Raw genomic sequence first — 24,659 nt, forward strand, 5'->3', positions numbered from 1 at the left:
CACCGCCTACCAAACACACTTTATTTGTTACCTTCACAGTTAATAGTCAAGAACAAATAATAATAACAACAAATAAAAATAACTTGCAAGGGGACCAGACATCAGACATAAACAAGAACACTATTAACAGTAAAGAAAGCCTGTACTGGGCGTGGCTCTGTGTGGGCGGGTGGCCGCTGTTGAGCCTCTGTCCCCAGGGAAGGCTGAGGCCTCCACGAAGCATCTCTGAACTCTGTATTACAAGGCTGGACACGTGGATCGGGTCACAAGCTCTCTCTTTCATCAGCAGCAGAACAGAATATCTGCAATTTCAAAGTGACTTCCAGCTCTTGCTCCTGGGGTTTTGTCTTCACTCTTGTACGTAGGCTCTGGGTCTCGGGTAGGACATAAGTGGGAGGAAATGTCCGTTCACTCATTGAGGAGGGGATCTGAGACGAAGGTGATCATGCATGCCTGCCTTCATACTCATCCTCCAGGCCCAGACTCCTGCCTCTGTTCCTTCCACTCCTGGTTACATTTTTCTTTCTCCCTGCCTCTACCCACTCCTGGCATTTCGACAACTTTAGAATGTACTCCATGGTGCACATTTCTAGTCTGGGCCTTCTAATTAACATTAAAAAGATCCTGGATTCCCAGTCACTTCTCCTCCAAAAAGCTGAGAGACAGGTCTTCTTTCTGTCTTCTTGGTATGAGACCAGGTCACAAGATCCTGGCAGGTCAAAAGTGATGAAATCCCGTATTTGAGGGCTAGAAGTAGCATCCTATTTTAACTTGTGAGAGAATAAGCCCGAGAACCTTAAAAGATGGTAGTTCTTCCCACCCCTCCCTGGGATCTCCATACCTGATGTGTAAGAGTCTCTCAGAATTAGGTCACTGATCGGTAGGCTATCACAGTAACATTCTCCCAGGTGCGAACAATCCTGGGGAGCTTTCCTCTAGGTTGGACATGGTTATTGTTGCCAGGAAAAACAAAAACAGAAACCTAACCATTGTACTGATTGGACAAAATCAACTGCCTTACAAGTGCGAATCGCATCTATATGCATTTAATTTCATAGGTACTTAGCAAACAAGCATTCACTACAGTCACAGCTTCCACTGAGAGAGGCTAGGTGCTGGGTGGCAGAGAAATACCAAAGGCCAGATCTTTGTGGCTGCTCACTTGTCCATTAGTCTTTCAGACACTCAAAGTAAAAGCTCGTACACTAGGTTGAGGCCATGGATGGTCCCCAGTTTTTGCCATTCTAGACAAAAAGAGAGAAAGGGAGAGGGTGAGGGAAACTCTTAGAAAGGAACTAATGCAACAACAACATATGAGAAAATTTAGATCAATAAATTATTAACATTACTTTAATTAACATTACTTGAACAGTATTATTCAAGTTAGAATAGTCACTGGGCTAGGTTTTTATACATATTAGCTTGTTTTTTTTTTTTTTTTTTTAAATTTTTTTTTTCAACGTTTATTTTTTTATTTTTGGGACAGAGAGAGACAGAGCATGAACGGGGGAGGGACAGAGAGAGAGGGAGACACAGAATCGGAAACAGGCTCCAGGCTCCGTATACATATTAGCTTGTTTTTTTATCCTATGAGATAGGCTTTATTTTGTCCATTTCATAGACGAGAAAACAAACCTAGAGAAGTCAAATAACTTGTCAAAGATCACACATCTATTAACAAAAGATGCAAGGCATCAAACTCAGGTCTGACTCTAAATCCCATGCTTATTCTACCTCTAAAGGATTCTCTTTAGAGATTATGCTTAAAGTAAAGGCTCCCTGCATAAGGAGGAAAGGGGGTTTTACTGAGTTTGCTGGTTAGGGTTCACCTTGGTGGGAGGGCAGCAGACACCTCCATAGGATGCTCGTTCTTGGCTAGACCACGTGTCTGACCCACCATGGCACCTTCTTGTACAAGTCAACTGCTTGCACATACATTTACCGTTCAGACTTCCATGACTAAAGAAAACTTTATGTGCAAAACAAATCATGGGATTTCAAAATAGAGATAAGCCAAGTTTTCCCAGAATGTCCCTAGAACATTAGGATCCTTGGAGGCAGTGTGCTCACCTGGGCAGTCTGTAGAAGTGTAATGTGCACAGAGAATGCGGAGCCTATGCTCCCCTTCCTCAGCCCCCTCTGCCATCCTCCCGTGTCCTCCTCTTGCTTTATCCTCTTTATAATCTACTCTTCTGGGTAGGCCTCACTCACACCCCTCCCTCTTTCCCTTCCTTCCCTATTCTTCATCTTTTAAGAACTCATTTCTCTCCTTGCTACTCTTCCTTACCTCTCTCTTCTCTGGCCCCCTTTTCCCCTTCCTTCCTTCCTTCCTTCCTTCCTTCCTTCCTTCCAGCTCAGGCCCCTAGTCCCGTTTCCCCATAAAAGTGGCCTCTTACAGTTTTCTTCAGATCACACTAAACAATGCCAGCATGATTATCCAATACAAATCTAATGAATACAAGCTATGCGCCTTGAAAATCCTCCCAAGGGAAATAAAGCATCACCAGCCTAACTTGCCTTATCTCTCTAGAAATTGATTGGGTTATGCCTTGAAGTCTGGGGAGAGGAAAGGAGAAATTTGCCTTTATATGGGCAGGCTGGAAGGAATCCACAGAACCATGTTTTCATCCAACACTTCTTCCCAGGCCTGACCTCGGTCCTAGGCCCTTAAACAGCCTAGGAATTTTCATCACAAAGACTGAAGTCATATCTGTAGAAGTTTGTAATTTAAAGGGACCTTGAGGACATCTAAATTGTTTTTATAGCTGAGGAAATAGAAGGCCAGGGAAATTAAGTGATGTGTCTAAAGTTACATAGATGGTCAGTGTTAGGGACCAAGTGGTGACTGTTTAACAATAGGAGGGAACATCCTCTAACCTTTCTCTTTTGATTAGAAAATAAACACAAAAAAAGACGGCAAGGCAGCCAGGACTTGAAGATACAATAGCCCAGTGCCTGCTCTGTCCTGGGCATTTTACTCAAAAGCCAGCTGACTCACCTAGTAGTCGGGGCGAGGCATACTTCTCTGGTTTGCATAGGGATTGTGTAGCTGACTGGGGACGTTCGTCCTGATTTTAGGGAAGATACTCCCGTCTGCTCCTAGATTGCTGAAGCCTGTAGTCTGCTTCAGTCTCAGATTTTGAAAGTCGTTCTCAATCAAGTTCTGTTCTTCAATATTCTTGTTTTTGTTCTTTGACCTATAAATGGTAACAAGAATTAGTAGGATCTGACAATGGCAGAAAGTTCCTTGAAGCAGACATTAATATCCTTTTTTAAAAATATTTTAAAATTTTGAAATAATTTCCAATTTACATATAAGGTACAAAACAAAAAATACATGCAGCTTCCATATGTCCATCACCCAGATTCCCCAATTTGTTAACATGTCTGAACCATTTAAGAATAAGTTCTTAGGTGCCCCAGGACCCATGATACCTCATTACTCCCTACGTTTTAGGACAATCTCCTCGTAAACTCTCTGTAACCATCAAAACCAGAACATTAACATTGGTCCAACAGTGTCATGTAATTCGGTTGGTCTCATGGAAATCTTGCTAATAATGTTACTATTCTTAAGGTACTTTTGAATCATATATGGAAACAATCATAGAGGTCAAAGAGAAAAGCTGATTGGTGGCACCATTTTTCATTCAAGCAAAGTCAATGTGTGTGGAAGCACCTAGGTGAACAAAAGAAGTTCGAGGTATAAAGGTCTTACAAGGAGAAAAAGGCATTTCCCAGGTTCTGCTGTGACCCCCTCAAGGACCTCAAGTGGAAGCATTCAAAGTCAAGGATACACACTTGCAGGTGAGGGAGGTACCTGCCCCGGATGAACTCTGTTTCCCACACACAGACCTGCCCCTGCAGTGCCCGGATGCCACAGTGCGGAGTGCATTGGTTGCATCTCTGATGCCCACGGGACACTCCCGGGGTGACAGTCATCCACCGGAAATGTCATAAGGGAAGACCCACTCACCCTGTGGACCCTGGTGGCCATCCCAGCCTACAACAGAATTGCCTTCTTTTGAGAGCACTCCTGTCTAAGGTGCCTGAGGAGAGACTTCCTTCCCTTTGAAATGGGCAAGAAATTATAATTCTTGATGTGTTCCCAAGAATCATGAATGTGAGGCTGAACTAGGAGCAAACCTGGCTCTGTAGCAGGAAGGAGGAACTGAGAAACATAGCTGTCACGGGGTCACAAGTTTCCACAAACAGGCCTGAGGACACTGGACACCCAAGACAGTTAGCCATCCTCCTAGGAAAGGAGGAGACAGCCTTGGTCCAGAACAGAATGTTCTAGCCATCTTCCTAGAAAAGGGAAATTCACATTCCCATTTCCCAGCTTTGCATCCTTATGATAAAGGCTCTGGAGGAAAGAGTTAATATCAAACTGGAATAAAAAAAAAAGAGAGAGAGAAGAAGAAACAAAATCTATTTATCCTCTCACATTATAGTGCAAAAATACCTATTTTGCCAAAATATAAGATATGAGCTAAATGTTACAAACAAGTAGCTTTGTTTTTGCCAAAGTGCACCCGCACTTGGCACATTTAGAAGGGGAACAGAGATAATAGTGTTCTCTCTCCCTGTTAATGGAGGGAACTTTATCGAAATATTTGTCGAATAAATGAAAAGACTCGACCCAAGTTCTTAGGAAGGGCACTTAAGGCACCAGGCTGCCAAGTGGCTCTACTGACATTGATGTGAGAACCGCTGCTGCAGGGGTCTGGGCCAGTCCTTGCTGAGAACAGCACTTGACAACACCAGTGGGGTTGAAAACTGCTAACAAAGGGTTTCGGTGACATCAGAAAATAGTTGCTATGTCACATTACGTGCTAAAAAATAAATAAATAAACCTTAACCATATATGTTTTAAAACACAAAGGATACAGGGGGCCTGAGTAGCTCAGTCGGCTGAGCGTCCAACTCTTGATTTCAGCTCAGGTCATGGTCTCATTGTTCGTGGAGTTTGAACTCCACGTCCGACTCTGCACTGACAGTGGGGAGCCTGCTTGGGATTCTCTCTCTGCCCCTGCCTCCACTTGCTCTCTCTCCCTCTCCCTCTCTCAAAAATAAATAAATAAAAATTTTAAAAAGGAATAACAAAAAACCCACAAAGGATACAAAATTATGTCTATAATATCATTGAAAAAGAAAAACAATCTGGAAAGATATATGCCAAAATGTCAGTTGCCTCAGGGTGGTCAATTTTGTGAATGATTTTTTAATTGTGCTCCTTTACACATTTTTCTGTTTTCTTCAGTGATCACGTATGGTTTATATAAGCCAAAGAAAATTAAGGTAAGAAAAAAAGCCAACACGCCCACAGTATTAAAGAGGCCTCGCCTTATTTCCCTTCTCTTGCCGCGGGAAGGCTGGGTATGTTTAGAACCTCGAGCATGATGTTGGTGGTGCTGTGCCCTAGGGAAAGGGACCTGTCCACTCCGTACCTCACTGAGAAGATCAATGCAATCACCAGGCCAAGAACGAGGATGCCAGCGATGCTGCCCACAATAGTTAGGATCAGCTGAAATTCTGAAAAGGAAGAGCAAAGAGTAGGCACAACCTCCCATGAGCAGCCCCCCACTGTCTACTGCAAAGGTACATGTGTTCCCAGTGGTCCCTGACTGTGAAGACAATCAGGCTCTGGTCCCTGACCCCACCAGGGGCAGCTTGGGTGGCAGGTTGGGTGGGAGACTCATCTCCTTTAGCACCTCCCCCACAACTGTGTTTTCCGAACCCAATCAGGAGAGGCTGCCTTTCCAGATAAAAAAAGACCAAAAACCTAAAGGAGGCCATGGTCAGTGGCAGGGCCTTCCTAGACTTTGTAGGAGTGGAGATCTCAACTGAGGTCCACATCCTGGCCTCACCTCTGCTGCCTTTTCCTGCCCACCATATCTGGCCTTGTTGATAAGCAGGGAGAACTAGACCGGACTTAAATTTCTCACTAATAGAGGCTTAATACAATCAGCAAGGGGAGAGTTCATTACAGCCCATTCTCTTCCTCTAGAGCTGCTCTGGCTAGCACCATCGAGCACTACAAATGTGGCTACGAGATGGCCTGTGAGTATAACACCCACAGCAGGTTTCAAATACACGGTATGAAAACAAGTAAAATTTCTCATTAATAACACTTATATTGATCACATGTTAAAAAATGATATTTGTGATATATTGAGTGAAATAAAATGTTATTAAAATAATTTTATTTATGTATCTTTTAAAAATTGACTTGGGGCACCCAGGTGGCTCAGTTGGTTAAGTGCCTGACTTCAGCTCAGGTCAGGATCTCATGGTTGGTAGGTTCGAGCCCCACGTTGGGCTCTGTGCTGACAGCTCAGAACCTGGAGCCTGGTTCAGATTCTGCGTCTCCCTCTCTCTCTGTTCCTCCCCCACTCACTTTCTGCTTCTTTCTCTCTCAAATATAAATAAGATATTAAAAGTTTTTTTAATTTACTTAGAATTTTTTAAATTTGAAGTTAAATATGGAGCTCACATTACATTCCTATTGGACAGTGCTATTCTAGAACCCTTTCTCTCTGTCTGCTTTGTGACTGCCATATATGCCACCTCCAACTTGGATTCATGGGGGCACAGACCACTCTGGAAATGACCTCAGAGGTCATTTGGTCCAAAACTCTCATTTTGTAGGTGCAGATGCTAAAAGCCCAGAAGGAAGAAATGACTTAGCAAATACAGCCTTGCAACCAAATATAGTAGAAATTGAGAGCATTTTTCATCATGAATTTTGTGGCTCACTGGGAGGCCACAGTCATGTTTCCTTCATCTTGGATCATTGGTCTTTAGTTTGTGAGGTAAGATTTAAAATATAATTAAAAATATAAAGTTAGTATTGTCCTAGACTGGTGGCAGTGGGATGTGGGAGAGAACAAAGCATCTGAACTTGCAACAACACACCGCAAGCTAGTAAGTGGCTCTGGAACAAAAAGATTTGAGTATCTCAATGTCTGGGTTTTAGTTCTGCTCTCCCACGATCACAGACATTTTTGGAACATACTGGTCTTTTACCCTTACTAGTAACAGAAAATGCATATTTCAGCCGATGTACAGAATGAACAGAATGTTTGGACGCCCTCCTCTGGTCCGGCCAAGTGCAGAGGCGCCAGCCTCCCTCGTGGGCTGGGTTATTTCCTACAGCTGAGGTGCTGCTGCTCATGACCCAAGGGCAGGAATGGGATGGCATGACCCAGAAGACCAACTGGAGGCAGAGTTTCTCACTCTTTATGAAGGGAGCCAGAGACTTTGGAGTCCTGGGCAGAATTTTGAATGTGCTCCATATTTCTCAGATGATTACTAACAAAGCAAAACTTTTATACTCACGGTCTTTACAGTTGACTCCGTTGTAGCCAAAGGCACACCTAAAATACAATAACGGAAACCATGGTACAGAGTCTCCATGGGGAGCATGTCAGACTTTCCGCCCAGCCTCCAGTCTTCCTTTCCATCTTCCTTTCATTCTCCCCCCCTCCTTCTCCTCTTCCTCTTTTCTGCCTTACGCTTCCATTCTTCTGGGTGAGCACCTTCCATGGAGCTCTGGAAGGCTGAAGAGGGTACACAATTCCCAGTGGCCCCATTTCCTACTGACTGAACACTCCATCCTCTGGGCTCCAGAAAGATTCGGCAATTCAGGCTACGCTGAACCCTAGAGGCATGGAGCACTGTGGGTTCCCCTTGGCTGCGAGGCCACATGTCCCTGCCACTTATCTGCTGCCCTGTGAGCTGGGGCTTGTTATTTACATTCTCTGAGCTTCACTTTCCTCACCTGCAAATGGGGAACAAATCCATTCCCGACAGCATTGTTTTGGGAGACATATTACCTAGCATGGTTCCCAGCGCACAGAGAATGTTCAAAAACCATTGATGATGATGACAGTGATAGGATCATGCTCTTATCTTACCAACTTATGGAAGCATTCCAACATCCTGACCCTAAACCCACGCATATGTCTACAAGTTCTATCCTTTTTGGCTAGTTCAAGCTACGGCAAGATGAAAAAGAGTGGTTTCTCTTACTCTCGACAGATTCCATGATCATCTTCCTCGTAGCCTGAGAGGCACACGCATTCGGGGCTCCCACTGTTCTTGTTCAGTAAGCATTGCTTATTATGGTCTGCATTGCAGGTGTCAGGACACTTTGGAGCAGAGGCTTCAAAACAGAATTTCTGGGTGATTTTCAGAAACAACGCCTTCAACCCCCAAGTGATATGTCACAGAACACAATTTTTCACATTGCTTTTTCTGGGTCAGGTGAGGTGCTCCCTGGCTGTGCACATGACACGCTCCCTGTGAAGCTGCACATGGGCTTCCTCACCAGCTCGGAGCCAAGGCCTCAGTCCAGGCCCATGTGGCTAAAGCCCAAATGCACACCCCTGAGACACATGGACACTTGAGCAGTAAAGCTTGTATTTTGCAAATGCAAAAGGAGAGAAGGTGGGAGTTGTGAAGAAATTTCACAAGCAGGTAGAACACTCACCAACACACACAGCGATCTGGGGGTTAGGTCTTTCCATCCCCGGCTTGCATTTACACAGCAAACCGTTGTCACATTTGTCTTGCTGGTTTTCCTTTTCACAACCATAATAATCACACAGGCTTTGAACTGAGAGGGACAAACAATTCAAGAATACAGTCAGAAAGACAATATGAATAAAGTAACTTGTGAAAGCATTTTACTCCATTGTTATACACACCTTTCTATACAGTTTGGGATTTAACAAAAGGAAATCTGGGATATTGAAATCCAACTCCCTAATTTTCCCTTCTATGACCATGTCCTTATAGTATTCAATTCAAATTAATTCAATAGAAGGTAGTACAATTATGTTCAAGGGCAAGATCTCTTTTTCACTTAGTTCTATGCTGGGATCCACAAGGGACACAGTAGTTATATAACTTTTGGGCCCCATCTTTGTGGAGTTACATGTCTGAGCCCACAGAAAGTCCCCCCAGTCAACTCACAGTCCAGACTTTAAGTACAATGGGAATTCAGAGGCTCAACTAGCTAAAGACAACCTTATGAAGGTTCTAGGAGGTGGGCTAAGTCTTGAAGGATAGGGAAGATTTGAGCAGTCAAAGGAGAGGCAGTCTGTCAAGTGGAGAAAAGTAGGCATGAAAAGCAGCAAAGGACTCTTGTCAGGGAGTAGTGAAGTTGTCCTTGGGCGGGGGAGAGGTGGTGTGTCGAGGTGGGAGAGAGATGAGAATTCTTGGCCCTGCCATTTACTGGCTATGAGCTGTCCGGTTTTTTGATTTTTGGTGGATCCAGGTGTCCTCTATCTATAAAACGGGGCTAATAATTCTTGTTTCACATGATTATTGTGAGAATTGAATGATGTCAATGCAAGTGCCACACCAGGAACCTCAACAAATAATCATGCTTTTGTTCAGTCACATGTACAGCAGAGTTTGAATGCCAGGCTAAGGATGCTGACTTTTATCCCACAAGCCTGGGAATCCATTGGTAGATTCTGAGCAGAAGCATGGCATGAGAATGCATTCTTTTAAGAATGTTAGTCTAGAAGCATGTTGAAAGACATTAGGGATAAAAAAAATGAATCTGAGAATAGAGTAAGGGGCAAACATAGGAGCAGGTAAAACAGAAAGTAGTTATTCTCTTCTAAACATCCCACACCTGTAACTAACCTTCCTTCATCACCTGCCATTTGAAAAGGCCGACTAGGGGCACCTGCATGGCTCAGTCAATTAAGTGTCCAACTCTTGATTTCAGCTCAGGTCATGATCTCATGGTTTGTGAGTTTGAGCCCTGCATCAGGCTCTGCACTGACAGCACAGAGCCTGCCCAGGATTCTCTCTCCCTCTCTCTTTATCCCTCCTCCACTTTTTCTCTCAAAATAAATAAACTTAAAAAAAAATAAATAAAAAATAAAAAGAAATAGACATATGGTTTGCACAGGAAATTCTCAGATGAGATTTATAAACAAAATACAGAAAGAAGGTCCCATAACCAAAGACAGAATATTAATAGTGTAATAAAATCTAGAGCCCCAAATGAGATCAAGCTTGCCACAGACAAAACCCAAACAACAAACAGGAAAACCGACAACAAAGAGCAAACGGGTAAAATAGAAAGATAGGTGAACGAATGGAGGGTCATGTGTGTATTTCATGCTATGGAGCCCACAGAAAGGCCAGGTCTGGCGGCTGTCATGTTGATGGGTGACATGAGAGAAACACAACTAGTCTTCTCCAGTCTCTTCTGCCAGGAAGGAACACTCAGTGAAGAGTTGAATGCACATTGCCAAGAGGCACCAAGGAGAAGGTATGGTGCAGAGGGGCCTCCATTGTTTCAGGTAGAAGGTAAGTGCTTTACCCCAGATCATTTACGTTCCAGATCCTGAGAGAACAGTGAGAATCTGGGTGAAATCTCGAAGAAAGTGGAAAGGTGCTGGAAAGCTATACACGAACAGGATTTGTGTATTTCCAAAAAGAGAAAACAGTTTTGCAAACTAGGCCATAAAGGTTACATTCATTAAAAAGCAAAAATTTAAGAGACTCAAGGAGAAGTTTCAGCAGGAGCAAAAAGAAGGATGAGAGAGGCCAGGAGGGGAATTATGGCCTTACAACAAATAAATGGTTGCTGTTTCAGGACGCTAAGGTTGGGGTGGTTTGTGAAACAGCAAAAGTGAATTGTTCCAGCTGTGCTAGGGGCTTGCGTGTCAGCCTAAAGGGGAAACAGAGTAAGGAAGGCTTTCTATGATCATTTGGAAGCTACAAGTTGGTATAAAGCGTTCTTGTTTCTCCTTTCTTTATCTTTTCCTGTCCAGAGACCATCTGTTCACGACTGCCTTCCAAAGAGAGGAGCAAAGTGGTCAGAGTGATAAGTAGAGCCAGTGAGGGAGGAGAGGGAAGAAGAATGACTAATTAACAGGCATTGGGCCCATCAGTGGATTCAATTCTCCTGCTTTTCTTGCCCTCTTCTCACATGTAATGGAAATGTTTTCAAAAAGGGAGGTTTTTAGGTAAACTTCGAATAAAATTACTGAATACTTACTAATATATCCTGTAATGTCATCCTTGTTGTTTTCAATTGCTTTCTGAATGGATTCAGACACGGTCACCTCATCTTCTTTTGTAGTTCGTGTGAAAATGTTTACGACTTCTACAGAGACATCCTTATCACCAGCACGTGTTTCTGATCTTGCTGAAGGAGAGGTCCTAAAAATGAAATTAATCCATCACTTGATGAACTGAACTGAAGAATTGACAGATTGATCTTCAAACCTCCTGGACTCCCCAGTCTCTCAGCTCCAGCCCTGAGCCACTGTCTTATATCCACAACTGGGGCCCAAACATGAAGGCCTGGCCTTGTAGTATGCTAGCAATTTACAGGCCTGGAGCTCTCTCTCTCTTCCATGTGTGCTCAGAGGAAATCTATGGCTAAAACGATGCCCTATTGGAGGATATTGAGAAAAATTGTGGACAATCCGTTTTAGGTGCTAAAAGCCTGAAACTGACCAGAACAAGAACAAGTAACATCTGAAATAGTAAGTTGTCACTTTCTGTAGAAAATCAAGAGTAGGTCTTAGAGCACCTGTGTGGCTCAGTCGGTTAAGCATCTGGCTTTGGCTCAGGTCATGATCTCCTGATTCCTGAGTTTGAGCCCCACATCGGGCTCTCTGCTGTCAGCATGGAACCCACTGTGGGTCCAGTCTCACTCTCTCTGCCTCTCTCCCCTGCTCGCTCGCGCGCGCTCTCTCTCTCTCAAAAATAAATAAACATTAAAAAAACAAATTAAAGAAAAGAGTAGGTTTCTTGCTGAGCTGGCAAACCTCACTTATACTTTAAGGGAGACAGAAGGGTGTGAATGTGCATTCCTCTCTTGCACAGAGAGTGCAGTAATCAACCACACTGAGTCTGGGTCATTCCCCAGAGGGCCAGGGGGGTCAGCAGGCAGATTCAGCTCAGACACTGAACGAAGGAGGGTGGGGCTACAGGGAACATGAGCACAGAACACCACATCAGATCCCCTGATTGTGAGTGCCTGCTGTGAGCAAGACATTGCATGGTCTCTCTCCACTGGGTGCTGCAGTTTGGAGCCCCAAGAACCTCTGTGTCAAATTCTAATTCTTCCACTGTCCAAGAGGAATCGAGTGATACAATCACTAAAAGGGGTGGGGGAAAGGACTTTCAAAAAGTCCTTCCCTCTCCAGCCTGTGGCTGTGTGTGTGTGTGTGTGTGTGTGTGTGTGTGTTTTAAGCAGGCTTCACACCCAAGCACAGGACCCAACATGGGGCTTGAACTCACAACTCTCACATCAAGACCTGAGCTGAGGTCAGGAGTCAGACACTCAACCGACAGAGCCACGCAGGTGCACCATTGGCTATGTGTTTTTTAAGATTCATGCTATATTTTTCCTGTTCTTTTTTTCTTCTAGACTCCATTTTGACTTCTGAATAAATATCAGAAGGTTGAAAACATAGCCAACCTACTTAGGAAATGTTTACAGCCATATTAATTCCTCAGAACAATTGAGAAAATCCAAACTCAAATGGTCACCGCAAAAGGGAGTCCGAAAAGCAAAATGGGATTCAGATTCTAATTTAAAATTCCCTCCCATGATTAATTCATGATAGGATTTGGAGGTGACGATGGAACAGACAGGGCAGTGAGAAAGGGGTATTTGATACAAGTCCTTTATCAGGTGAAAAATGACCAGAAATCTATAGAATAATTTTGCAGTAGGGCTAGGAAGGAAAGGCTAGCCACAATTCATTCACTCAAAGAACCTACTAGCACACCCTCCAATTCAGGAGGCAAGATATTACAACGAAGGGAAAAAATGGAACCGCTGTGTATTTAGTGACAAAACAACGTGGCATATTACCTGCCTCCAAAGTCCCCCATCGATCCACTTACCTTACTTCATGAATTATAGTCTGTCCATAATCAAAACTGTTAAATGCATTCACAAACTGTGAAGGAGAAGAACAGATTTAGTAATAACCACGAAGAAGGGGGGAAATGTGATACTATATCTAGGTGTTCACAAAAACACATTTCTAACCTCTTTGGTGTAAATATACATGGTTAATCACAGCAGTTTGCTCCTTGCATGTGCTCTAACACATTTTGATAATTTTTGTTCCAAAATAGTAAGATTCTGATGTAAAGTCAGCGTTCTCCAGGAAAAAAGACAGACACCTAAAGCACCCAGCCAAATCAATGGTCATACTTTTAAAACTAAGGAGACTAACTTGTTAAGTTTGTATTTTCAAAGTCACTGTGAAGTTTTGCATATTTGTTAGACTTATCTATAAAGCATGCTTCACACACTCATCAGTCTACCCAAGGAACGCTTATTTAATTTCCCACCTTGCTGAGGCAGGATGCCAGACACAGAGGTTACAAAGATGGCAGGCTGTGCCCTGAGATCGGACAGGGGACTACACCATGAAGTTGAGACAGGTAAGCACCACGGAGCAATACGATCTACCATAGAAATCCAGAAATACTCTCTTCCAGTTGCAGAGAACCAGAGAGGGCTTCCTAAAGCAGACAAGCCTTAAAGCATTTCGGAGGCAGTGCTGGGACACAGAGAGGGGGAAGGAGCCCACACACTAATGTTCAGAAGCAGCGTGGCTCAGAAAAGAGCAGGCTGGACTGGGAAGAACACCTAAGGTCACAGTTCTCCATGTGTCAGCTTTTGTAGAACTTCTTTGGACCTCATTCTTCTCATGGGAACCCTTGCTGTAGCAGTAATTCCTACCAACAGGGCTATTATTGGTATAAAATGAGATGGAATTGATACATGACTTTGTGAGCTGGAAGGGGCTCCAGCACAAGTACATGTCACTAGGCAGAATTGTGTCATGGGACCTCAGGCAGGGGTGAAGTGGAGGGGGTGTGGGACCTCAGGCAGGGGTGAAGTGGAGGGGGGTGTGAGAGGGTCCCAATTAGAATGTAAGTTTTCTCTTTCTCATAACCTCCCCCGCCCCCACCCCATAGCACTCAACACAGGTCAATCCCCAGGAAATGTTCAACAAACACTGGCTGACTGATGACTGAATAAATTAAATGTGAAAGACATGACCTTGAACATGTCTTCCCTCCTGTGGGCCCCAGTCTCCATATTTTATTATATGAGTGTTCCACTGGGTTGGTGCAACCTTTTTATAATCCAATGACTTTTTACTATTTTTCTCCTCATGGTGACCCAATGCTTTAAAAGATCCTGGTAACCAATGTCGTTTAAAAAGATGTTAAATCATTTCTCTTTTATTCTAGTCAAATTCAAACAAATCTGATGCTCTAGTGAGTCTGGGTAGCCTTACATCCAGAATACATCCATATGCCTTTTAGTTCTTTTAAATACGAGGAATAGCTGGCATTTATGTAAACCATCAGGGGCCTGGGAGTTCACTTAGCAACAAGTTCATTAGTCATCCTCCAAGGGCCCTCTCATTCCCCTACTGACCATTGTCCACTTAATTTTCTCATGCCTATAGAAGAGATTACAAAATTAGCATCTGACATAGGAGAAAGTATCTCTGTTTTTTTGTTTTTGTTTTTTGTTTTTTTTAAATCTTCCAGGTCACCCTTTGAGGCTGTCCGGATATACACATATCAAACTGAAGGGCTGTAAGTCTGGACAAGAAGGCAGTAGCTATCCAAACAGGCCTGCTGGCCCTCTACTGCACGACACAGCCAGCAGGTGAGAAGGAGAAGAAGCAGTTTTGTGGTCAGGCAGGTCTGAGTTCAAGTCCCTACCTCCTCACTCATCAGCTGGGTGACCTTCAGTCAGTTAATTAACCTTCCTGATCCTTAACAGCCTCATCAGCAAAATAGCACCATTGTACCACCTTCTCCATTAGGTTGTTTTGGGAATTAGAAACATTACACATAAAATGCCAGGCACGTATGCAACAGGGAAACTCCACATCCCTTTGCAGACTGTCCATCTGGATCCAGCTGGATAGAAAATGGGCCCTGGGAGACATCTTGGGGCCTGAGCTGGGACTGCCCTGGCTACAAAGTCTGCTAAGAGGACCTTGAAGAAAGTCAATTATCTCTCTTTTCTTGTCTGTAAGAGCCGCAAATGAGTTCTGGCATATCCTCTTCAGAAAAAAAACTTGCTGAAAATTATAAGAATGCTCTCTCCCCTTCGTGGTCCCTCTGAAACCATCAAGACCTGACTGAGACCAAGTCTCAAAATCGGTCTCTGAAGACCAGGGCATAGGTCTGTAGCAGGAGGGCGCTTGTGGACACTCATACCCAAAGCAAGTTTGGGGAACGTGGTGGCCACAGGGGCCACTGCTCAGTAAAGCCACCTGAGACAGTAGAGGAGTTCCCTGGAAATAGGAACACATGGATGTTGCTGTCCTCAATGCACCGGAAAATCATCCAAGTGGGAGAACTGGAATGTAGATCTAGGATTAGACGATAGGTCATGGCCAGCTGGCCCGTCGTGCACAGGCGGTATGTGCAAGGCCAAGGCCAGGAGGCTGCAGTCAGGTTTCACCCTAGCAGTGCCAGGCACCGGCTGTTTGGTCGTGAGCACTAGCTGTCTCTGTACAATCTGTAAATCATCTGGACAATAATGTTTTATGTTTTACCGTTCTACTAGCAAAACTCTTCTGTGATGAAATAATTCAGAATTGAAAGGTATGGTCTTCCATGTCTTTTTAACTTTTAAAAGTGTTTCCCCACCTAGGGTTCTAAGACATATTTACTGGCTCCTTGTTTTTTTTTTTCTTTAAAACTAAACTTTCAGAAACACTGGTCTAACATAGATCCAGAATGGAGATTTCCACCCCTTTTCATGCTGGCACATTCACTCACAATCATCAAAATGAAATGAAGCTAAGGTTCATTTTGACTTTTTCGACAGTGGAGGGAGAAAAAGTAACAGATACTAATCTGAACAGAGTTCCTTTTCCAGGCATTAAAAAAAAGCCCGACTAGGATAGAAGTATATGCAAATTTGAGGGTAGAAAGGAAAAAAAGAAACCTTAATTTTTTTCTCTTCAATCCTACGAAAATATTTTATTTTTTATTTTTTTTCCTACGAAAATATTTTAAAACATCATTATATTTATGTGTCCATTTTAAAATATTCTTTTCTTTTAATGTTTATTTTTGGGAGAGAGAGAGAGGATGCAAGTGGGGGAGGGGCAGAGAGAGAAGGAGACAGAGGATCTGAAACAGTCTTTGGACTGAAAGCAGAGAGCCCGATGTGGGGCTAGAACTCACGAATTTCGAGACCATGACCCGAGGCGAAGTCTGCCGCTTAACTGACTGAGCCACCCAGATACCCCTCCATTTAAAAATATTCTCATAGCTTCTGTATCAAAGAGTATGGTATGGTTGGAACAAGCCTCGGAGGGCCCTCTGCTGTGCTTAGTGTTAGTCATCTAGGTGCAGGATCATGGGGAGGCCTAAGCGTCCTAGCAGAAGGAGCCCGGGCAACCAGGTGCCAGGGGCTCAGGACAGTTGCTATTTACCAACCAGTAAGGGTGCATTTCACTATTTCACGGACTAATACAACTGCACCAGTGTGTATGGACTGAATACCAGTCCTACATCCGTAAGTCATTGTTAGAATAAAGGACACTTATGCAGGAAGAAAGGTAGGAAAATACTTACAAATTCAGTAACTTTAATATGTAATTTTTGATAGGCCATAGAATTTTCATCTTCTAAACCAGACGTTTCTGATACTTTTACTGTAATTGTTCCAGGGAATAGCTTTCCTGAAATTTAAGCAGAATCTTTTTTGTAATATTTAACGTAAAAAGGGTTAATTTCCATTGTGTTTAAAACATAGATTATTCTCTAAAATTCTAAACATCATATGATGATTATTATGGGAAGTCTGAAAGTATGAAAAATGTTGCCCCAAATCTCACCCAGCCTACCACAACCATTTTTGCTTTGGTACAGTTCGCCCAGCTTTTGTTTTCCGTGCATAGTTTGCATCGTTACAATTCCATGTTTACATTGTGAGTCTTCTTTACCTATTGTCACATAATAAGCACTTTTCCAAATAATTACCTAGTCTTCATAACCATTTCATTTACTTGTATGCTTATTTATTAAAGTAGGCTCCACGCCCAATATGGGACTTGAACTCGTGACCCTGAGATCAAGAGTTGCATGCTCTCCCAACTGAGCCAACCAGGCGCCCCCCCATAACTATTGGTTTTTTTCCGATAACTATTATTTTTAAAGACTGCAAAATACTCTATGAAATATACATTATCTTCATTAATAGTCTTTATTTGTTTTAATGCTACTGACTATTTAAAAGGAAAAATAAAGTTTGCAGCAAACATCTTTATGCACAAACCTTTCTATATTTGGGATCCCTTACTTAGAGTGGATGCCTAGAAATGAGATTATTAGTGCTGAAATATGAACGTCCGTTTGGCTTTTGGGGTATCTCTAATCCCTGTGGCCAACACGGTACATTCATTTCCTGTATAATTGGTCTGCTCTGGCAGGGGGAGATATTTTTCATTCATGAAACAGAGAACAATTTCTAACTCAGGAAACAGCCTTGGACCTGCAGAGCACCCAGCTGAACTAACCAAAAAAGGGTTATGCCAGAGGTGTATTGATTTGCTCCTAAAGTCCATTTCAGGAGCCAAGAGGCTCTTAAGTCTCTAAAAATGGAGATTTCTGTTGGGAGCAAGCAAATTCTGTGACAGAGAACTGAATCAAGGTCAGAGAGTAGGCTCTCAGGTTTGTCTTAAGTATGGCACCTTATCCTGAATTGGTGTCCCCATGTAACAGCACGACTTTGTATTTATGCAGTTGTCAGAATTTTCCAGGGGCTGCAACACTCATCATTTTGTCCTTATGGCACCGTTCCCTTTAACCAGTACAGTGAAGGGACACATCCACTCCCAGACCTTTAGGACAAGCTCACACACACCTTTGATTTGGTCCATCTCCCATCCCTCTAGTTTCCACTGAAATAAAAGCAGGAGCTTTTTCTCTACTCAGCAGGCCTTTGTTACCTATAAATCATCCTCTACCTCTACTATTCTGGAAGCTCTTTTGACATTATTTTACATTTTCCATTCCACTTTAGGTCTGAAATGCAGCTCTGCCCGGTTCATCCCTTGTAACTCACCTTCTTTGCATGTGGAAGAGTTATAGTAATATCCTAACGAACACAGGCAAAAATAGGTATCATTCAGGCTAACACATGAAGAACCGCCTTTACAGGGAGCTCCTTGGCAAGGACTGCTGGGATCTGAGATGGAGGAGAAAGAGATTAAAAATCCACAGAATGACAACAAATTACACCCAGAAACATACTTCAAAATCTTCCTGCCTCCCTCTGGGCACTTTCCATTCCTTGGTTATGTTACTCTACAGCACACCCTTAGAAGAGCTAGAAGCAAATACATATTCCCTTACATCTCAAGGGAGTTTGTTGCTGAAATTCTAGAGCCAGAGGTTTGTCAACGGTAAAGGGCAGGGGCCGGTGGGCAAGAGTGTACTTATAGAGACAGCAGTCTTCTAATTCCATCGTTGGAATCTTTGGATTGCAAGGATCCTTCAGAACCTTGATGTCTGTGCCTCTGACACTAGGCACAGACTAGGTGTTAACTAGGTGTTAATGCCTTAACACCATTTGAGAGAGAGAATCCTATTTTCTAGGAAAGTATGAATAACTGTCTTATAGGGAGGTAGAGGCAAGAAGCACCCCCCCAAGAAACTAGGTGTTCTATTTGAGTTAACAAACATAGCACACAGGTGCATGAAGAAAGGAAAAGGGACAGGAAGGGGCCCCTGCAGATTAACTCAGTGAAAATTCTCAGAGGAAGTGATGATGGCACACACTCTCCCCTGGCTTTCTGAGTGGATGACTTGAATAGTTGGTGAGAATTATATTGCAATGGTGTCCACACCATTGGGTGGTGCTCCCAGACCAGGCAGGGTACAGCCTCTTCCTCTCTCTGGAGAAGTGGTGGGATCGGGGAGTGGAGTTAGGTCAGAGGCCAAATGGTTGTCTTGGCTGGCCATTTTCTCCACCTCTGTCGAATGAAATGATTCTGAGCTTTGATTTCAGAAACAGTCAAGTGACTGATCAAAAGGTGTTAATATTCTTACAAACTTATAGGTAGAAATTGTTGATTTTTTTTAAAAAAGCTATATATAAGGTGCAATGTGTACAACATACTTTCTTTTGTGATAAAAAGAGAGGAACATGCACAAACACACAAATGTGTACGCTCGTATTTGCACAAATTCCTCTGGAGAAAGATATGAGAAGCTGGCCACAGAAGTTGCCTCTGAGGAAGGAAACTGGGGTCTGGGTCCTAGGAGCTTAGGATAGGAGGGAGATTTAGTTTTTACTGAATATACTTTTGCCCTGTTTAAGCTTCTTTTCTTCCATAACTTTGGGCCTAATTTACTTTAAAAAAAATTTTTTTTAATGTTTATGTATTTTTGAGAGAGAGACAGAGCATGAGCGGGGTAGGGGCAGAGAGAGGGGGAGACACAGAATCCGAAGCAGGCTCCAGGCTCTGAGCTGCCAACACAGAGCCCGATGTGGGACTCAAACCCAGGAACCAAGAGATCATGACCTGAGCAGAAGTCGGATGCTCAACCAACTGAGCCACCCAGGCACCCCTACTTTTATTAAAAAAAATAGAAATTAGGGGTGCCTGGGTGGCTCAGTAAGTTAAGTGCCCAACTCTCGATTTGGGCTCAGGTCATGATCTCGGTTTGTGAGATCGAGCCCCCACATCAGGCTCTGCACTGACAGCACGAAGCCTGCTTAGGATTCTCTCTCTCCTCTCTCTCTGCCCCTCCGCTGCTTGCACACTCTCTCCTCTCTCTCAAAATAAATAGATAGATAGATAGTGCTGATGAGGATTTGGAGCAATGGGAACTCTCATTGGTGGGAAAGCAAGATGGTATAGCTTCTTTGGAGGACAGTTTGGTAGTTTCTTACAAAACTGAACATACCATATAATCCAGCAAGCACACTCCTTGGTATTTACCCAAAGGAGTTGAAAACATGCCCACTCAAAAACCTGCACAGGCATATTTATGGCAGCTTTATTCATAATTGCCAAAATTTGGAAGCAACCAAGATATTCTTCAGTAGGTGAATGGATAAAACTGTGCTACATTCACAGTGGAATATTATTCAGTGGAATAATATTCAAGTGGAATATTATTCAGAGTTAAAAAGAAAGGAGCTTTGAAGCCCTGAAAAGACATGAAGGAATCTTTTTTTTTTTTTTAATGTTTATTTATTTTTGAGAGAAAGAGTACAAGTGGGGAAGGGGCAGAGGGAAAAGGGGACAGAAAACCCCAAGCAGGCTCTGCACTGTCAGCACAGAGCCCGACGCGGAGCTCAAACCCACAAACCGGGAGATCACGACCTGAGCCAAAGTCAGATGCTTAACTGACTGAGCTACTCAGGCACCTCGGTATGAACTAATATTCTAAGTAAAATAAAAGGTGTTTTCAAAAATCCCCACATTGCAAGGATGATTTGGAAAATCCTAGGGAAGGAACGGAGCACAACCCCACTCAGGATACACCAGGCAGACAAGTCCTGGAATGCTTTCTCTCCGGCAATAAAGGACAGACTTGTCAGCCTGTTCTGTGCGACAGGAATAAAGTCACAGGATGTTGCAGCCGGAAGGGATTTTGATGGCTATTTGGTTCAGTCACACCTTATTACAGATGGGTAAGTTGAAGCCAGGAGAGAAGTGACTTGCCCCCTCCCCAGGTAGCTAGTGGAGGGGTTTTACTCTGAGGGAATGTCCGGGGAAGCAGAAATGGCTTAGAAAAGTTCTCTTTCCTGACTTCGGTAGAGCTGATTGTGCAGCTGTGACCCAGGTGGCCTAGTCTTCAGAGTGGTCCCTCCAAACATGAAGGCGGACCGGGACCCAGGTCTCAGATACAGGCTCTGTCTCCCTTTGCTTAACGAGCCAGTTCTTAGATCTATCTAGACCCTTCAAGCCTAGGTTTGAGGATTCTTTTAGACCAGGGGTTGGTAAACTATGACTCATGAGACAGATCTGGCCCGTCTTCAGTTTTTGTAAATAAAGTTTTACTGGTGTGCAGCCAGACTCATTCATTTGTGTCTGGACTGTGACCGCTTTCGTGTTAAAATGGCAGGCTGGAGTAGCTGCAACAGAAACCCTATTGTGGCCCACAAAACCGAAAATATTTGCTAGCTGGCTTTTGCTGATAAAGTTCGCTGACCCTTATTCTAATAAGACCAAACTTTGGGAAATGAGGCAAGTGGTTTCTGTTTCAATAATTTTGACTTGAGGTCAACTGCCAACTCTTCAGGACAGTATTCCTGAAACATCTGTCCTTTGGACAATGGCCCCATGTCTAGGACCATTTGAGCACTGCCGTTGTGTGGCTTTTTATTCCTCAGACTCACATTCCGTGAATTAACTCAAACTCCAAACTGTGAACAGCCACCATTGCAATGTCATACTTTCCCCCAACATTGAGTCAGGATAGCACTGACTCCTTCCTTGCGTAGATCAGGGAGACAGACCAGTGGGGCTGGAGAGACGGTGTTTATTTGGACCTTGCCTTCTCAGAGAAGCTGAAACTATTTCTTAAAATCTCCTAGGGAGATGGAAGCTAGAAAAGTAGCTTTCATGATGCCCAAGTCTATAAAAATATTCCATAACTAACTTGAAGTAGGATAGGTGGAGGGCAAAGGAGAACAGAATGAAACCGTGGGTTATCTTTTAGGGTCTCTGCCATGACTACTAGTCTTTGTGACTCAGGGTTTGTTTTTTTTTTAATTTTTTAATATTTATTCATTTTTGAGATAGAGAGTGGGGGGAGGGGCAGAGAGAGAGGGGGCAGAGAATCAGAAGCAGGCTCTGTGCTGACAGCAGAGAGCCTGACGTGGGGCTCGAACTCACAAACCGTGAGAACATGGCCAAAGTCGGATGCTTAACCGACTGAGCCACCCAGGTGCCCCTTGACTCAGAGTTTGTAATTCCAGGGGTTCATGTTCAAGGAAACCTTGGGTCTCTCTATACCCACTTTCCTCCCCCCACAGAACACACTTACCTACCATCCTCCACAATGCTAGGACTCTGCAAAGGAGCAGTCTTTAAGGAAATCGCTCTTACCTGGGGGACCAGGGCTTGGGGGTCTGATCTCAGGCGAAGTGACACTGCCAGAAGTCACTGAAGGAACAGCCTCTGAGGAATTACTTTGGGGGACTGTGATGAGGGATGATCCAGTGTCCGTCTCTGTCGTTTGTGTTTCTGGAGAAGTAACCACTGTGGTTGGCTCGTTGCTCCCAGAAGAAACGCAGCCAGGGGTAGGTGCAGTTGTTGTGTTTTCACCTGTGCTTGATTTACTTGTTGTAGACGTGACAGTGGCGTCTGTAACTGAACTCGATATAGAAACAGAGGCCACAGAGGAAGTAGGTGGAGTTTTTGTGGCAGTTGTGACAGTTGTTGTGGCAGTTGTGGCAGTTGTTGTGGTAGGTGTTGTGGCAGTTGTTGTGGTAGGTGTTGTGGCAGTTGTTGCGGCAGGTGTTGTGGCAGCAGTAATTACGTCATTTACGGTAGCGCTACTTGAAGGAGTTGTATTTTGCCCAATGGCTGGAGGAACAAAGATACCAAGTTTCAGAAGAAAGAACATTCGATATATAACGGCAGTTACTTATTCTTTAATACCAATTAGTACCCAATCATTCTTTCTTGAAAAATAAATATAGTTGACTACATTAAAAACGATATACATGGGGACACCTGGGTGGCTCAGTTGGTTGAGAGTCCAACTTTTGATTTTGGTACAGGTCGCAATCCCAGGGTTGTGAGATCGAACCCTGCATTGGGCTCCGTACAGAGCGTGAGCCCTGCTTAAGATTCTCTCTATTTCTCTTTGCCCCTCTCCCCACTCATGCACGCTCTCTCTCTCTCTCTCTCTCTTTTAAAAAAAAGTAAAGAAAATACATGACTACTTCGGTCACACACACACAAAACCCTCACAATAGATAAAATTAAAGAGAAAGAAACTGGAAAAATGTTACTGAAATATATTACAAAAAGTTAATATGTATGAAGACAAGGACCAAGAAGTAACATCATTTAGGCCTGTAGTTGCTGGACTATTAAATCCGGGTTTAATATTCTCTAGTAGTCTTCTGTGAGGACAATTGACAATGCCAGCAGGTGGCGCTGTTACTACCTGAAAGTGGCAGTCTTTGTCTTTTTTGTCTTTTTATAGTTTAAGGCAATAGTCCCCATTTTAGGGAGGGCAGGGGAGGGGGTTTATTTAAAGAGTGATGAAATAAAAATACCTCATTACGTGTGTATTAAACTTTCTCCAAAAATTGTTTCCTAGGGATGTTTACCCATTAATAATTTTAGACACATTAATTTTTTAAAGAGCAGGATGAGTAGAGATGATTTTTGCCCTAAGGGCTACGGTGATCATCAGAGTTGCCTTTTTTCCAACTCTTAGAAACCCCTGGACACATGGAACAGTAGTAAACTCTTAGTGACCCAGTGATTACTCTTCTAGAACCCTTGTCTCAAAGAACGCTGACACTGACAACCAGTTTAAAATCAAATATTAGAAGGTTTCGTGAGAAAAAGAAAAAAGAAAAAAAAGTGTAAGTGAGGAAGCAATTCCTAACCCCTCCGGTATAGAAAGACCACTGATTCCCCCACAAGGCTGTGAGCCCCTGGATGGCAGAATCTGGCTCTCCACCTTCAACAGGGCCTGGCTTAAATAGTCATTAAGTGTTGAAGAGATAAACCATTGCTCTGCCAGGAGCAAGAAAATAGTTCACCAACTGACCACCTTTTTTTTTTTTTTTTTTTTTAAGAGTGTATTTTTAGGTAATCTCTACACCCAACGTGGGGCTCAATCCTGAGACAGAGTTGTGAGTTCCACTGACTGAGCCAGCCTGGGTGCCCCACCAGCTGGCCGTCTTCACTGCTGCTCCTCCTATTCCTGCTACTCTTCTCATTTAACAAGGGCTCACTCTGAGTCAGAGAGTAACTGTGAGATTGATACACGCATCCATCTTTGATAGAAGAGCCGGCCAATACCCAGATGGGTTTAGGGATTTGCCCACAGATAAACCGTAATTCCCATGTAGAAGGAGACAAAAGACTCCTGATGCTGGAATCAGGGATTAAACCAGATCCCTGCATTGCATTACGGTCCAAATGACATTTGGGGGCCAAAGAAAAGGCTACTGTAGGGCATCAGGCCCTCGGAACCTACTGAGTTGTTCTTGTCTGGCCTGAGGAACTCTGGAGGACAAATCTCTGGCTTGCTGAACCCCACACCTTAGCCCAGAGCCCCCTTTACTTGTGCTCTGTCTTCCTTCATCGCACTGAAATGCCCTACGTCTTTGAGCAGAATGGGAGAGGAAACTTCAGCCATGAAATAGTCTGCTTTGTTGGACCTTGGAGCTAGTAGCTTAAGCCCGCTGGTTCTATCTCAGAGACAGCAAACATGATTAAAAGAATAAAAATTGCAAAATGTTCCTTACCTGAGGCTCCAAAAAGGAGGATGAGAAGAGCGAGGTGAGGAAAGGCTTTCATTTTAGATGTTCTTGCCAGGCAATCCAAGGAGGAAATGACTTCCCTCCAACTGTCTTCAGTTTTAACCCTCTTTTGGGTACAAAGTCCAGTCATTAACTGACGTCAATC

General features: G+C 43.5%; 1 protein-coding gene across 1 annotated transcript; it reads right to left on the reverse strand.

Moving 5' to 3' along the window:
• MUC13 (mucin 13, cell surface associated) lies at positions 1 to 24,659 on the reverse strand. Its single transcript, XM_060639733.1, has 12 exons — positions 24,500 to 24,659; positions 22,113 to 22,592; positions 18,113 to 18,235; positions 16,621 to 16,727; positions 12,895 to 12,950; positions 11,030 to 11,193; positions 8,495 to 8,620; positions 8,035 to 8,167; positions 7,342 to 7,379; positions 5,451 to 5,535; positions 2,999 to 3,197; positions 1 to 1,244 (listed from the first exon to the last, which is right to left on the reverse strand). Exons 1-11 carry the CDS (start codon positions 24,642 to 24,644, stop codon positions 2,999 to 3,001), a joined length of 1,656 nt encoding a protein of 551 aa, XP_060495716.1. The 5' UTR covers positions 24,645 to 24,659; the 3' UTR covers positions 1 to 1,244.

This window comes from Panthera onca, chromosome C2 (assembly GCF_046562875.1).
Source record: "Panthera onca isolate mPanOnc1 chromosome C2, mPanOnc1 haplotype 2, whole genome shotgun sequence".
NCBI classification, from domain to species: domain Eukaryota; kingdom Metazoa; phylum Chordata; class Mammalia; order Carnivora; family Felidae; genus Panthera; species Panthera onca.